This window comes from Haliaeetus albicilla, chromosome 6 (genome assembly GCF_947461875.1).
Source record: "Haliaeetus albicilla chromosome 6, bHalAlb1.1, whole genome shotgun sequence".
Classification (NCBI taxonomy): domain Eukaryota; kingdom Metazoa; phylum Chordata; class Aves; order Accipitriformes; family Accipitridae; genus Haliaeetus; species Haliaeetus albicilla.
This window is the reverse complement of record NC_091488.1, coordinates 30211179-30226569: the sequence shown is the minus strand read 5'-3', so window position 1 is coordinate 30226569 and position 15391 is coordinate 30211179. Positions and strand designations below refer to the sequence as shown.

Sequence of the window (15391 nt, the reverse complement as noted above, 5' to 3'; positions counted from 1 at the left end):
TTAGTATCAATTCTGTATTTTGTGAGGCTCACACTGGAAGTTATTAAGTGTGTTTCAAGTGGAGTGTCAGAGAAACCAAGGGCAGAGAGAGTAATCTTTTCACCTTCAAAGGCACAGCTGATGACTTTAGTTCACTGGTTAGTGAGAAAGACGTGCATTTTTTATTAAAGGTGTTAGCAATAAATTTGAAACTATAAGCATTTTTCTCTTTTTTCTTTCCTTTCCTCATTTTTAGACCTTGTCGGCACCGTTTCGGTCTTTTTTTAACATCCCACATTCCATTGGAACAGTTGCTTTAGTTGTCCTTGTTGTTAACTGTAACGATACTTAGTTGTATACTTTTGCTCTTAACAGTGAAGCACTTCGTCAGTATCCTGACAGCACAGAACTTGCCAAAATCTGCCTTACGCAGTAACATCAGAAAAAAAATCTTGGTTTTCGTGGGTACTATCTTTAAATACCATAAATATCTCTCCAAATAAAATAAAACTATATTAGCCTTATGATTTGATACAAATACAGCAACAATGAAACATAGTCGACAGAAACTATTTGCTTAATCTTTCTCCTTGTTATAAGAAATGCATTATATTTCCCTTAGAACTCATCATTGAAGATACACTTGACAACACCTTTAAAACAAACCAAATCAACTAAAAGTCTTAATAAGATCCTAAACATCACAGATTCAATTCCTTCAAATGAAGTCCAACAATAAATTCTGAAGCATATTTACAGAGTCTTCTTTACAATAAATATTCACTTTTGAGAAGAAAATATATGTGGAATGAGAAGCCTTTTTACTGGACAAAGGTTTGACAAGAACCAATGTATTGTCGTTAACCTCAGAGAAATTTAACTGAGAAGCAAGGCTCAAGTTTGTAACAATGAGGATAGTTAACTGCCAAAGAGAAACACCAAGGGAAACTGTGTATTCTCCATTTCCTTAGGCCCTAAATTAAGTCTGCATATGTTCTGGTGGATGCTCATTAATAAAATAAAGGTTTCTTTTCCCCATTACAAATCTCTGAGAGTGGAATCTATACAAGAATTTAGGCTAACTGACCCAGTGGGTCCCTCTGGACTTAGCAGATCACAGATTTTATCTATGAATAACATACTAAACTACATATAGTCCCACTGAAAATTAATGATCTTATATATATATAAGGTATTACATAGAAGAAAGTGTATTACAGCCTGTTCTTCTGTAGAGGAAATTCTTCACATATCTGCAGTCATTCTCAAGCTTATGGGGCACTACAGGCAACACTGATAATACACTAAAAATAGTTGTCTCTCTTTGGACTGGCAAATCCAGATTCATCCAAACCTCAAAATTACCTGTCAGCTAGATGGGATAAACTCATTTAACCAATTTGCAAGCCAAACCGCTTGTAGAGCTGTAAATATTTGATCCCCAAAGTCTCTTGAAATCAGTAGATTTCTGGCTTTTAAAGCAGCAGGTATGAATACCTAAATTTTTTAAAAATTATTTCGAAAGTCACAAGATTATTAAGCATGACTGGAGTATGAAGTTAGTATGAATAATATAGGTTTCATGTCTTGTTTACATCTGAATGTTGAAAATGACTACACATTAATGAAACGTAGGAAACGTTATGACTGAGGTCACCACTCAACTAGAGGTCAGATAAAAATGGTCAATATCATTACAGTCTTCAGTACACATTGACTTAGATGTTACAGTTTACATAAAGGTGGTGATGCTGGTGACTTCAGTCCTAGCCATGTACTTTTTTGAAAGGCCTGTGTTTCCTTGTTATATGTGGAGGCTGGGCAGGAGGAGTGCTAAGACCCTGTGTGTGGCACCTGTGGGAAAGTCTCATCATGAATTCAGAGCAAAGGACTTTCTTTGCAGGCAGTGAGCATGCTTCCAGCAGAAGGGACTCTTAATTTGGAAAATCTCTCATACTGCTAGCTTACAATAGAGATTGTTAGACTGCATAATTCATGTGCAGTAGAAAAAAACCCAGTGTGATCAGAGCTCAGGTTAGGAATGTTTGAATTCCTGATGCATTGCTGAAGCCTCTCAGGAGCTCAGCTATACAATGGAATCTTTATCAGACCATCAACCAATTGTGATACTTATCTGTACAGCACTGCATTTTGGGTTAAGTGATAATCCATCAAGGCTGGAAATCATTGTGTACTTTTTAAGTTGCATACTTCATTACTGCAAGCTGACAGCTGGATGGATTTGTTAGCACTAGAAATATTCGTTCCAGACATAAAAAGCAGGTTCCTAATATATAATATTATGATATTTCCTTTCCTTTCATGTATTCAGCATGCCTGTGTTGTAATCTATGTCTTGTTTATGATATTCATTTACATGGCAAACTATTCAGAGTATGAAATCTATCTTTATTTGTTCCAGAATGCAAGAGCCTCATTTCATGAATAATATGATGAAATAACATGTAATAATGATGACAGTCTTTATCTTACATCATAATAGCTGTTAAGCAGAGAAAACTGCAACTTTCTAAATTGCAAATTTCTTTGCTTTAGCTTGTAAAAAATAATAATTGAAAAGCCCAAGTACATTTCATGGCAATCAAGGTAACTAGCATGATGTGGTCATGTTGCCCTAATTTTTGTTTATGGCTAGACTTCTTTAGTGCTGTGCATGTTGACTCGAGGATTACTCTTGGACTGATACTACAACTACAAAGCATCTTTTAGAAGTACTTGAGAACTGGGAATTTCACAGAGAAACACTTGGGTTTAATTTTGGTCTGCTCACAATATAAACATGAGGATTTTTCCATTTTTTTAGCATGTAGTTATAATGCAGTTTCACATTTAGTTTCACACTGCATGAAAAAGTATTTCCTTTCCAAACTGCAATCTGATGCTACTTACTGCCCTGTTGTCCTATGTCCTCTGAGCCACAGGATGCAACAGGATTTCTGTGGATGCAACAATATCCAAAATTCCTAGCCTTAATTCCAAAAAATATAGATTATTTTCATACTATGTTTGTACAGCCTTTTGCTTGGAGCTAGCATGGTTTTGGTCTATAATCACCATGCACGTAAGCATGTACTGTTTGTCATGATTCTGATTCTCTGTGGACATTCTTAGAAGTCTGTAGGAATCTAGCCAGTAAGTAAGAAACTGCTTGAGTTTGGGGTTTGTTTTTTTGTTTTTGTTTTTTTGTTTAGGGTGGGTTTGGGGCTTGGGGGAGGGGGTGGTTGCTGCAGGAAGACACCTTATACTGTAAGGCTAAAGCATAAGAGGAACACGTGAGGACTCCTAGTTTTAATTATTTTGCATCTATTGAATCTGTGTACATGATCCACGACACTAACATTCTCAAAAGCCACTTTCATGATATTATAAGGAGGCTTTTTCTGGCTGTGTATCTATCAGACCTAAAAAACAGAGTTCTTTGAGTTAGAACAGATGTTACAATCTCCTCTGTTGATCTTAATTTTGTGAGCTTTGAGAATTTGCAGCATTAATTGTACCACCAAGCCTGACTAGTGGGATGAAACCCTAATTAAATCTTGCTTAGGGAAAGGAACAAATACTCTGTTTCCCCTAAAATGGACACTGTGGACTACTAAGCCTCTTGAAAATATACCTGTAGAACTTTAGAAACTCCAAGCCCTGTTCAAAACATGAGGAGCCAGAGAAGGCAGACACATGAGGGCTGGGCAGGCACACATTAGGAGAATAATTTCTTGAGAAAAAGCTGGCAAAATAGACTTAAGCATCAACACTATAGAGCTTTTTTTTTTTTTTAATCTGTTTTAATCCTACTGTTTTTCTTTCTTTTCAGAAACTCTAGAAATTAGCAACAGTCATGCAACTTAAACAGCAAGTGAAACCAAATGAGCTGTATATTCTGAAGGAGTCAGAAGAAACACTGAGGGATCTACAAAGAAACAGAACTAACAACAATTCACCTTCCTTGCTCATGCTGGGCAGAAGTACTCTGCATTCCCCTGTGCATGGCATAGGTCTTGTGCATCCTGCAAGTACCACAGGAGAAGAGAGGAGCACAGGACTGCCTAATTTTTTTTTTTTTTTTTTTTTAAACTCTGGATTCTAATTTCCTCACATTTCCATAAACATCATGTTTGAATCTCACCACAACAGGTAGATTTTGATATAAAAAATTCATCTCTCTGATCCTAAAACAACAACTCTTAAATCTTGCCATCTTGCTCTCTGCTCTCTGGATACATTGGATCTGCTTTGGGTTTGTCCTCCTGGTTGCACAGAAGCCTAGGATTTGGCCCAAGGAGCCACATGCCTGCTGATGGGCTGAGGTCATACACAAACAGAGCTGGGGAGTTTTTCTTCCAGTGTCAGAGCCCTTGGTAGCAGAGAGCACATGGAAAAGGAGGCAGACAGTGTTACACTCCTGCATCTCCCCTCTGCACCTGTTAGCTAGTAGTGGACTTCAGGAAACTGGGCACCATTTCTCTTCCTGGTCTCCTCTATTTAGCCCATACAAGTGTCAAGGAACGCAAGGGCGCTTTCTTTCCTGGCATCTCTATCAGCTGTTTGGAGATGCTGGCTAGGGAAGGTTTCCCAGCTACTACTCAGCTGTAGCTTGCAGATGTTTCACCTGGTAACAGATAGCTCTGACCAGAGACAGCCCTGGCGGTTTCAAGACTTAAGGAAAAAGGCTTGTAAAATAGGTTTGGGATTTCATCATGGTCTAACTTAGGTTTACCATGATTTATTAGCACACCTTCTAAACAGCTGGGAAACAAGTAGAATGAAAAATAAAGGTAATGAAAGAATCATGGAATCATTTAAGTTGGAAAAAACCTTCAAGATCATCGAGTCTAACCATCAGCTGTGCCCACTAAACCATATCCTGAAGTGCCTTGTCTATGCGCTTTTTGAATACCTCCAGGGATTCAACCACTTCCCCGGGCAGCCTGTTCCAATGCTTGACAACCCTTTCAGTAAAAAAATTTTTCCTCATATCCAATTTAAACCTCCCCTGCCACAACTTGAGGCCATTTCCTCTCGTCCTATCACTAGTTACTTGATAAAAGAGACCAGCACCCACCTCACTACAACCTCCTTTCAGGTACTTGTAGAAAGCGATAAGGTCTCCCCTCAGCCTCCTTTTCTCCAGGCTAAACAGCCCCAGTTCCCTCAGCCGCTCCTCATAAGACTTGGGCTCCAGGCCCCTCACCAGCTTGGTTGCCCTTCTCTGGACATGCTCCAGCACCTCAATGTCTTTCCTGTAGTGAGGGGCCCAAAACTGAACACAGTACTCGAGGTGTGGCCTCACCAGTGCCTAGTACAGGGGGACAACCACTTCCCAAGTCCTCCTGGCAACACTATTTCTGATACGGGACAGGATGCTCTTGGCCTTCTTGGCCACCTGGGCACACTGCTGGCTCATATTCAGCCGGCTGTCAACCAGCACACCCAGGTCCTTTTCTGCTGGGCAGCTTTCCAGCCACTCTTCCCCAAGCCTGTAGTGCTGCATGAGGTTGTTGTGACCCAAGTGCAGGACCCGGCACTTGGCCTTATTGAAGTTCATACAATTGGCCTCAGCCCATCGATCCAGATCCCTCTGTAAAGCCTTCCTACCCTTGAGCAGATCAATCCTCCCTCCCAACTTGGTGTCATTATAAAAGTCATATATAAAAGTAATTATAAAGTCAAGAGATAGCAGTTCTTGCAAGATGGGTGCTAAAGGCTTACTTGAATGTCCTGTGGGAAAAAAATAATCTAAAGAACTGTTGGTTTGAACCTCAGATTGTTTGGCCTCCTGGGAAATCTAGAAGTTGGATAAGCCAGTAGGAGATTATTGTAAGAGAAGGAAAGATGAGAAAGAAGAAATAAAAACTCAAAAGTTGTAATTTTTTTACCTGGTTTGAGTAAAACCAGACACAGATTTTATGTTACTGCTACAGCTATAAAATAGTACATAGAACAACTAGCTTTTAACATGCTGTCATACAAAACTGCTTTTAACATTAGCCAACAATAATTTTTTTTTATTATCAGAGTTGAATGCAAGTAAGCATACACAACTATATTTAAGTCTACCTTTATCTCCCTTATCCCTCACATATTCTACACCTTTTCTTTGCTTTGTTGTTTCTTTCTCTGTCTATATCTCAAAGTAGCAAGTTATATTATGTTTAACATTTTTTTGATATGAAAAAAACTGATGACTACAAACAAGTACTGTCTAAGTAGTTTCTGCATTTAAACTACCTATAACAAAACAGGTATTCTAGTCTTTTTCTGTCCCCCCCCAGGTAAACATGGAAGAAAAAGAAAACAATGGGGTTTTTTTAGCTAAGATGGTTGAAATTTATGCTATTAAATAGAAATATTCACACTTAAATTAAATTTACAATAGTTTTCAAAATTATCACATCCTCAAACCCTTCCTTAATCCACTGTAAACTCTTCTTCTGAATTTAGCTTCACAGGTCTCCTTTAAGAAATCTTTCTTTTATACCAGAGCCCAAAACAATAAAAACAAAATGGAATACAATAAAGCAGGGATTTCATTTATATATAAATGTGTACATTCATTGACTTTGTGGTCACCCTGACTATTAACTAAACTCTTGAACTTCATAGTGCAGCTGCCTGGGAGCAGCATCATATCTCTGCTACACGCAATGACTTTTGGAGATGTTTTTAGGCGTTGCTATATAAAGCTTTGAACATTCTGGCGCAGTCATTACACAAGTGACTCAGCTGAGACTGAATCACCCTGATATGTGCAATCAAACTGAATGGATCTATCTTTTGAGTTTGGGATGCTCTTGCAATGTTAATTTTGTACCTGTTTGGGAGGTGGTGGTGAGATTTCAATCTTCAATAATAAGTCAAAATTACCAAGTTTTATAACCTCTTTGACTTTTTTTTCCTTGACAGGAAAAGGATTTAAATTTAAAAAATCGCAGGGGGTGGGGGGTGGGGGTGTGTGATTAACATAATGCCAGCCTGTGGAAGGGTTTTATGTACATTTGTGTATGCAAGCTCTTCTCCTCTGTGAATCCAGAAACACAGAGCTGTTCTGACTTGAGGTGGCTTCTCCTAGACTGTTAATCACACTCCCCCTCCACCTATGGGACTTTGAAGGATTGGCACAGAACCATCTAAATTGACTTCATGCTAACAAAGACTTTATCCAAGGAAGGCATCCCTTGTTTCACTACTGGGGGCAAATCCTCAATCCTCTTGTGCCTCTTCCTAGTCACAAAAGGGAACACTAGCATGGATCTGTGCACAGCTTTCACAGATAACATTACGTAAATCTGATAGAAAGGAAACTACTCATACAGTGTATACTTATTCTTTCTGTTGTCCTCTAGAATTGTTTCTTCTCATACATTTCATTCTCATTTTGTCGTACATTCTTCATCATGGTTATTAGGCTTTACGATATTGTTGACAAATATATAAAGGGCAATACTCTTCACTGGCATCAAACGGTGTTTAGATTTTTTGAGTTAGTAGGTAATGTACCAGTAAAAGAATAATTAATTCCTGAAGGACTGAGCACAAAGGCAAGCATACGTTTGTCTGAGAAAGTGAAAAGTTTGACTAAACAGGATGTTTATGAATTATCATGTTGTCATCCAACTGGATCAGTAGCTTTTTTTCATGCTGTTTACTAAATGCCATGCAAATTAAGACAGAGATGAGTCACACAGTTCTAGAATTAACTGATGATGGTTTGGAGAATTTTTTTTCCCATTAATTCAGGCTTTTGGTAATAAGGAGGTACAATCATCATAATGTAAAATGCCTTAGATTTACAGACTCTCTGGGCTCTTTATATCCTGTATCATATTCCTGTAAAGACATCTCCTGTGACTGGATGTGGAGTAATATATCCTCAGGGAGGACTATGTACAAGTCATTCAGAATAGAGGAGTGTCTTGTAAAATTTACATGAGGTGATTATTAAGTATCAAGTCATAATTAATAAAATAATAATAATAAAATAATAAAAATAAATCCAGTTCAAAGATATTATTAATTACTATGTACTATCCTACGAGCTGGGGCAAACTTCTGTTTCTTTAAGGCATGATCCAACAAGATCTGATAAAGTAAGATAAAGAGAAATGCTGCTTCCAACATACCTGTAAGCTAAAACACAACAACAACAACAACAAATTGTTTTGAAGGTTGAAAATATATGAATAGTTTCTCAACTTTATGTCCTTATATACTCCTTCATGTAAAAAATCTTACTGGAATAAGAAGCAGAATTTTCAAAAGAAAATATGTTTATATGATACTTTTTGCTCAGCCAGAGACAGGTACTACTGAAAATCTGATCCTCTGCAAAATGTCTCTTACTCCATTTGTACCTCTGGTGTGTAGGTGCTCTGACAATCTAGATAAGGTTCAGTTTAGTATTTCAGGATGGCAGAACTCTGCCTACACAACATTCACTGTCAGTTTGTGAACATTTTTGTTTATGGGTCCAAGAAAGATAGGAGAGAAAGAGACTTAAGGAGAGCATCTTGTCCATTTCCCTCTGCCATGGGAATCAAGCATTTTTACAGAAAGCAAGGATGAAGGAAGTTGTAGAACTTCAACAGCTACACTGCGTTTCTGCCTCCTGTGCATTTAGGAAGTTTCCCCACTAAATGCCTTTGCCACTGATTCAGTGGATTTGTTTTCCCCATTGAACTTGGAAAATAAGTCCTCATCAGAGTCATACCACCTTTTCTTTTTTGAACACAAAACCAAACAAACTGGTGCCTTCAGCTTCCTTGCAGAGCATATCTTTAAACTTACTGTCCTTATTCTTTGATCTGTCTCTATTTGTGGCCATCTGTCAGTGTGGCACCCCTATTAGAAACACCACTCCAGTTGTCATCTGTTGCTGGATAAAACACCAATTACTTCAGCCTTGCCCTAATCATTCATGAATAGGATCACTACATTTCTTTATTTTTGTCTTTCATCTAATATATTTCTAAACTGTTTTGTTTTGTTAAATTTCTCACACCTTGCCAGTTGCAATTACTTTTGCATCTGGTTGTTTCTGATTTTTATGTCTGGTTTCCTGTTTCTTCCACAGTGATACACTCTGTGACTTATGCTTATAGTCATCTTATCTTGTTTTTATATTTTTGTGGGTTTTGATTTCTTAGATTGTTAGATAGACAACTTCATTAGTTTATTACGTGTCCTGTTTTTCCTCTGCATTGGTATAGGCTGTCATTTTTCTTTCAATATAAGCTGTTCAAGAAACAGTCTTCCCACACTCCTTTGTCTCTTAGATTATCTGCCCAAGAGACCATATCTACTAGTTCCTTGAGGTTGAAGTGGTCTCATCTTCTCAGCCATTTTGCTGCATTCACTTATTTTTCTGGGAAAAGGGAGTGCTCGTGTTTTAGTGATTGACCACTTTCACACAGATTTCCTTCTTTTACTTTCTCTTAAAGCAGTATCTATTTGTTACTGTAGCATCAAATTGCATGCATTCTCATACATGTTAGACCTGAAGCTTAGACGAGAGTTCTCCTTTTCTGGATCTTTTTCTTGATGCTGGGCATACAAATTATGAAAATGAACACTTCAGAGTAAAGGAAAATGAGGTCCTAAACCACACTTAGAAGGTAACACAATGCCTTAATAACATTGGTACACTAAACAGACAATCACAACAGCAACATAATTTAGTTATGACCACATAACAAGAAGAAAACAATTTATTAAGGACAGCAAACACCAACATGGCACACTAAGCACTTTGTCCTTCCAGTAGCTGAGCCCTCAGAAAGCTGGGAAGCTTCTGCTGCTTGACTCAAACCACTCTTTCATAAAGACATGGTCATTCTTGTCATCCTGTTCCTTTTCAGGAAATGTTCCTCTTGCAACTACTCAGACCCCGAGTGCACTAGGCTGTTTTCCATGGTCTATCATTTTTTTCTGAGGGGAAAGGACTACTATAACACTCTTTTTCACTAAAAAAACAATTTTTTTTCACACTATAAATAATATTAAAGCTTAAAAATGTACTTTCAGGTTTGCTGTCAGTTTATTACACGAAGACCATGATATTGAAATACCAATGCCCTGTGGAGGAAGAAGTTGAGTAATCTGATACTATCACAATCTTTATACAATGGATTTGCATTTAGCTCAGCTTATACTTGCAAGTTAGACAGGTCACTACAACTGTCTCGTAACAATGCTTCCAGAAAGGAAAGATTTCATAACCCTGTCTTAAGATTCGTGGGATAATTATACCTCATCATGTGAATACTTGCAGTGTGGTAAGTGAATATTATTTCCTCTCTCCTTGCACAATGAAAGCCGTCAATAGACCACATAGGAACCTTCCGCCATTTCACTTACTGTGAGAGATTACTAGCTACCCAGAAGATGATAATCTGCAAAAGCTTGCACACACATCTTCATTATTGAACAGTTATATGATCAGTCACTGAATACAACAGTAAAATTCAGCTTTATATTTTGCTCATAACAAAGCAAAGCATTACTGGAAACATTTAAAAAGCTACAACAGACAAAAACCCAACAGGATGGGGGATGTGGAGGGGAGAGAGAAATTTCAGCTCATTTACTCTAGTACTGGTAAGATAAAGACATCCCTAAGTTAGAAATACCTTAAATTGTAAAAGACTAACAAGGGCGATGTAGTGCGATTCCTCTTTGTTATCAAGCAAGATTGCATCAACAGTAATTCCAATGCCGAGACACCTACCTTGTTTTAAACATTAGCACCCAAAATAACCAGTCTTAAAAGGTCATGTTTATTTAAAAATAGCTTGCTTGCATTTTACATTAAAGTTAATTTACTAACCTTAAAAAAAATTAAATGCAAATGTATCCCAATAAATTTAGCATCCTGTCAAAGTTCACATACACACTGCTAGAGCAATGAAAATATTCAAGGTCATAGGAAATCTTTCTTAACTACGCACCATCCTGTGGATCATTCCATTAAATATATATATATAGAACTAAAGTATTTGAACCCTCTCTTTAGCAATTTCTATCCTTCTTAAAAATCAAACCTATAATTTCCTATTTATAATGTGTTTTTCAGGCCATAACAAAGAAGCATACTGTACCTCTGGTGCTGATGGCTGTTGCCGATGTGGTTGTGCTGGTTGTTAAGGCTACAGTGGTTGTGACTGTTGCAGTGGTAAGGGAGGGGATGACAGTAGTGGGAAGCAAAGTGTTGAAAACATCTGGTGAGTGGAAAAAAAAATATAAAATAAAATCATATCATGCAAACAAAGGAGAAACATAACAGTGGTTTAATTTGTAAATACAGGTATGTAAAAAATGACTGAATTAAAACATGATTAACACAAATTATTACTGGTACAACAGAGTACCTTTAAATTCTTGACATTATATCACTCTCAATTTTTATAGTCAATCTTCGAGCATATGGAATTTAAAACACTATTAAAATGACCAAGTTTCCACAGATCTGGAGAGTGACTGTTTAAGTGACAAGAATCCATTTCTTCACTGAGCCATTTTAAATGTCTCATATAGTAGAAACCATATACAGATGAAACATGCTGTGTCAGAGTGGGAGATGAAAAAAACAACATCATCATGCTAAAATAAACACACACATGTTAACGAGAAATGGCTGTATGTTAAAACACCCACTTTCAGACAGACTCAATGGAAGGAAAAAGGGGAGAAAATGCTACTAACTATAAGAGCTGCTTTTTCCGGATTGCTTTTCTTCTTCCCACACATTTGTTTAAGACACAGTTGTCTGCTAAGATCCAGAGCAGAGTATATTTCAAAATTTTTACCCTAATTAGCAGGCACAGTCATCTTTCAGTCATCCTTAACACTTAAAATTTATTGTTAATACATCAGTATTTCTCTAAACCAGCTTAGAACTAAAAATCAGAAATGCTAAATTAAAGTTAAATAAAATTAAATTAATTAAATTAATTAAATGTAAAAATCTGTGTATACAAGTCAGAAAAAATGCATAGCCCTGATGACAACATCCTACAAAACCCTTCAGCTTTTGATCAAGTAAGTGTAGGTATGCCAGGCTTAGGTGTGCAGCTGCTTCGTTGCAGAGGAACCAACAAAGTCTGTTGCAAAATGCTCCAGTACAGAGCAAAACATAACCAGATGTACAGATAGAAAATACTTTGATTACACTGCCAAAAGCAATAAAGACCAGTATCGCTTTGCTTATAAGGTGATTGCAGGTTTTAAAGAACAAATAAACAAAAGCCCTGAAGAGAACTAGAGAAAAGCACTTCTGTGAGGACATAAAAATCATCTGACATTTTTCAGATTATTTATACTGCAGGTTTAAAAGGAAAGGACTAGTTTCTCAGCAGCTGATGGTGAGTAACCCATTCCACACCAATTTCAGTGAAAATATTTCTGAAAGGTGCTATTCAATGCAATAAAAGAGTAAAAATCTGACCCACAATCTGTCTTCCCTTGCTGTGGAAAGAAATGCAATTGGTCTCTGAGTGCCATCAATTCTGACTGAAATCAATGGAAGCTGAAGTAGCTCAGAGCTTTACAGTATTGGGCCCTACAGAACACATTTCAGACACAGGGTCCTTGAGTTTAGCATTGTATAATTACTCTCTTAAAACTTCACATTAGCATGCATACCTTATTTTCATACTGGATGACAGATTATTTTGCCAGTTTAAAAGTCTCCTTGTCAGTTAACATCTATGAGTAACCTACAATTTTCTGTATTCCTCTGGTTTTGATAAACACCAGCACTATTCTCTCTGGAATCTATACTTGTGGGATTTTCCACTTTTCAAGCCATCAGAAAATGGCATGAGATCCCTCTTTCATCTGTTGTACACTGATATTTAACCTGTTTCTCAGTACAAAACTTTCCCAAGCCAGAAAAATTAAAACAGGCTTTTAAAAAACCCCCACAATGTAGCCACATTAATCACCAGGAAAAATGGTAACATTACCTGTAGTGAGTACCACAATAATTAAACAGAACTGCGTTTAACAAGCATTAGAAATAAATTAACATGTTAAAAAGATACATGTCACATGTACTGATATATGCAATTGCTTCTCATAAAGGGAAACTCCTCCCATGATAAGTGTGTGCTAAAAATGAAATCAAACAGAAAAAAACCACTTACTTCATAAGGAGAGCAAAGCCTTGTTTATTAGGAAAGCTTTACAAATCAGTCTTGTACATAAAATCTAATTAGTGTGACTTACGGTTCCATTAATTACCTTTCTTAAATATGCCATTTACTTAAGACTGCAATGGCAAGTTAACTGCAACTGGCAAATACCGTTATGGTTTTATGACAGTGCTTTCCATTCTGCCAACACACTGTCTACCTATGTCTACCACATAATAGCTTAAACAAGTCACTGGTGAATTTAGAAGTTCATTGCTTGCTGGTTTCTTTTCTGATTGAAGTATTTCCAACAAGATTTCTTATTTAAAAAAAAAAAAAGGCTACCTAGGAAACAGACCCGTTAACAAGAACTAGGATATATCAGTGTTTTAATACAGATGTGATAGATTCGTCTTTTCTGGTCAGATCAAGAATAATGAAAACTTGTGCAGAAATTAGTCTCCCAATCAAAGTCACAAACTCTGATGCCAAACATCAAAATGGCTTCTTGTCAGAAGCCTCAGAGAAAAACACGTTCTCAAAAGAAACATAAATACAAGCAATAGCATTAGCTTTGTTTCTTTCTTAGCAGAGTAAGGTGATATTCACCATGCAAATGACTGCAGTTGGTCTGCTTTGCTCACAGCATTACAATTACTTGCTCTCAAAGACTCCAGTACAAGATAGCAACCAGGAATCAGCAGCCTGAAGAGCATGGCATTGCCCAAGCAATGAAATCTAAGTCTGTTCTGGACTCTAGAAATGACTGGTTCAGACCTGCTTAGGTTTCAGGCTCTGCCCAGTAGAATTGCTTCTTTAATAAGAGTCTGCAACAAGAATGTATGTGTAAAATAACGGAATAGCTCACAGCTCTCCTGACAACACATTTTGGAACTCTTGGACCACATCCCATCCTTAAACCCTAACTTGGACAGCCCAAATCCAGGCATAGATTAACATTCTGAAAAGTACCCAAGCCTCACATTCAAAAGACTTAGGTGTACAGGGCCCCCAGTCCTACTGAGTCTGATAGAAAGGCTCCTTATCAGTTCTGGATTTATGGATTCTCATGAAAACTTTAGTTGTCTTTGCCTTGAAAATGCTTTTGCATAATGAAATGCAGAATATGCACTTCAGAAAAAAAGAGAAGTAACGTGCACTGCCCCTCATTCTTTCATCATGTATTGTAGGTGTAGGAGGTAAGTGTGTTTGGTAGTTCCCAAAATCAGACAGACTACAAGTATAAACTGCTACTCAACAGCACAGGCTTCTGTCTAAGGCATATGAATCACTGTATTGTGAAAAGAGTGGTGCTATTTCATTTGCATGCCAGAAAAGGGAATTACAATTTGACCTCTTTCTAGTCCTGTGACTTTTGGGTCATTTTTTTTTACTGCAGGGCACACCTATCTTACACCACTGGCAAGGCACATGTTATGTTATCCAGAGCTCCCTGTTGGCAGCTGCTCAGAAACATGCTATCAAATGGACTATGTCGATTTGTCCTGTTGAGCTCTCTGTCAAGAAGGATCTTAACAGAATGGATATGCAGATTTCTGCCCAGGAAACCTGTGTTGGAGTGAAACTTAATTCCATTTTCTGGCCTTGCAGTTTCTGAATCTAGTTGTACACAATATTCAGCTGAAACCGTTTTTTTTGTTTATGACTCTCATGCCACTAAATACTGTGGATGATTATAACCAAGAGACCTTGCAGAGTAGAACTTTTTAATTCAAGTAGCCATACCTAAATCAATGCACCAGATCGCTATTTCAGTAATACTAAAGTATTAATCCTTAGCCTCCTGTGAAGCAGAAAATAGCTATATTTTGCAGATGGGGAACCAGAGAAGATAGAAAAGCCATGCTCAGAGATCTAGAAGTCAAGCAATAATTGTCACCATTAATTTTGAAACCTCACTCCTAAAATGAATGTTTGTTGACAGACAGATACTCAGTCAAAAATTCAATAATGTATTTAAGCTGGTATTCACTTCATCACCTTGCTACCTCTGAAATACAAACAATTCACAGAGAACTAATTGTTTGCATAAGTTGTTGGAAATAGAAAAGGGGTTAGGCTTCATGCCAAGGGGAGTTACTGTTTGCAGTCCCAACTCTTTTTCACTTATATTCCCACAGGTTATACAGGTAAGACCTGAACTGGATTTTCAGTGAAACAGACGGGCTCCTAATCTCTGTCTAGTGTCACAGAGTGGTTTGAGCTAAGCAGCAAATGCTCAGCTAAGACCTCTCTTTTCAGTGAGG

General features: G+C 37.4%; 1 protein-coding gene across 4 annotated transcripts in view; it reads right to left on the bottom strand.

The window, feature by feature from the left end:
• Positions 1-15391, bottom strand: part of CADM2 (cell adhesion molecule 2) — a 697459-nt gene that overhangs the window by 41121 nt on the left and 640947 nt on the right. For 3 of the 4 annotated variants that reach the window (XM_069785393.1, XM_069785392.1, XM_069785396.1), the window contains one exon: positions 11091-11210. The exons of the other annotated variant lie outside the window; for it this stretch is intronic. In XM_069785393.1, coding sequence (XP_069641494.1) covers positions 11091-11210 — 120 coding nt within the window. The remainder of the gene's footprint in view (positions 1-11090; positions 11211-15391) is intronic. 4 annotated transcript variants of the gene reach the window in all.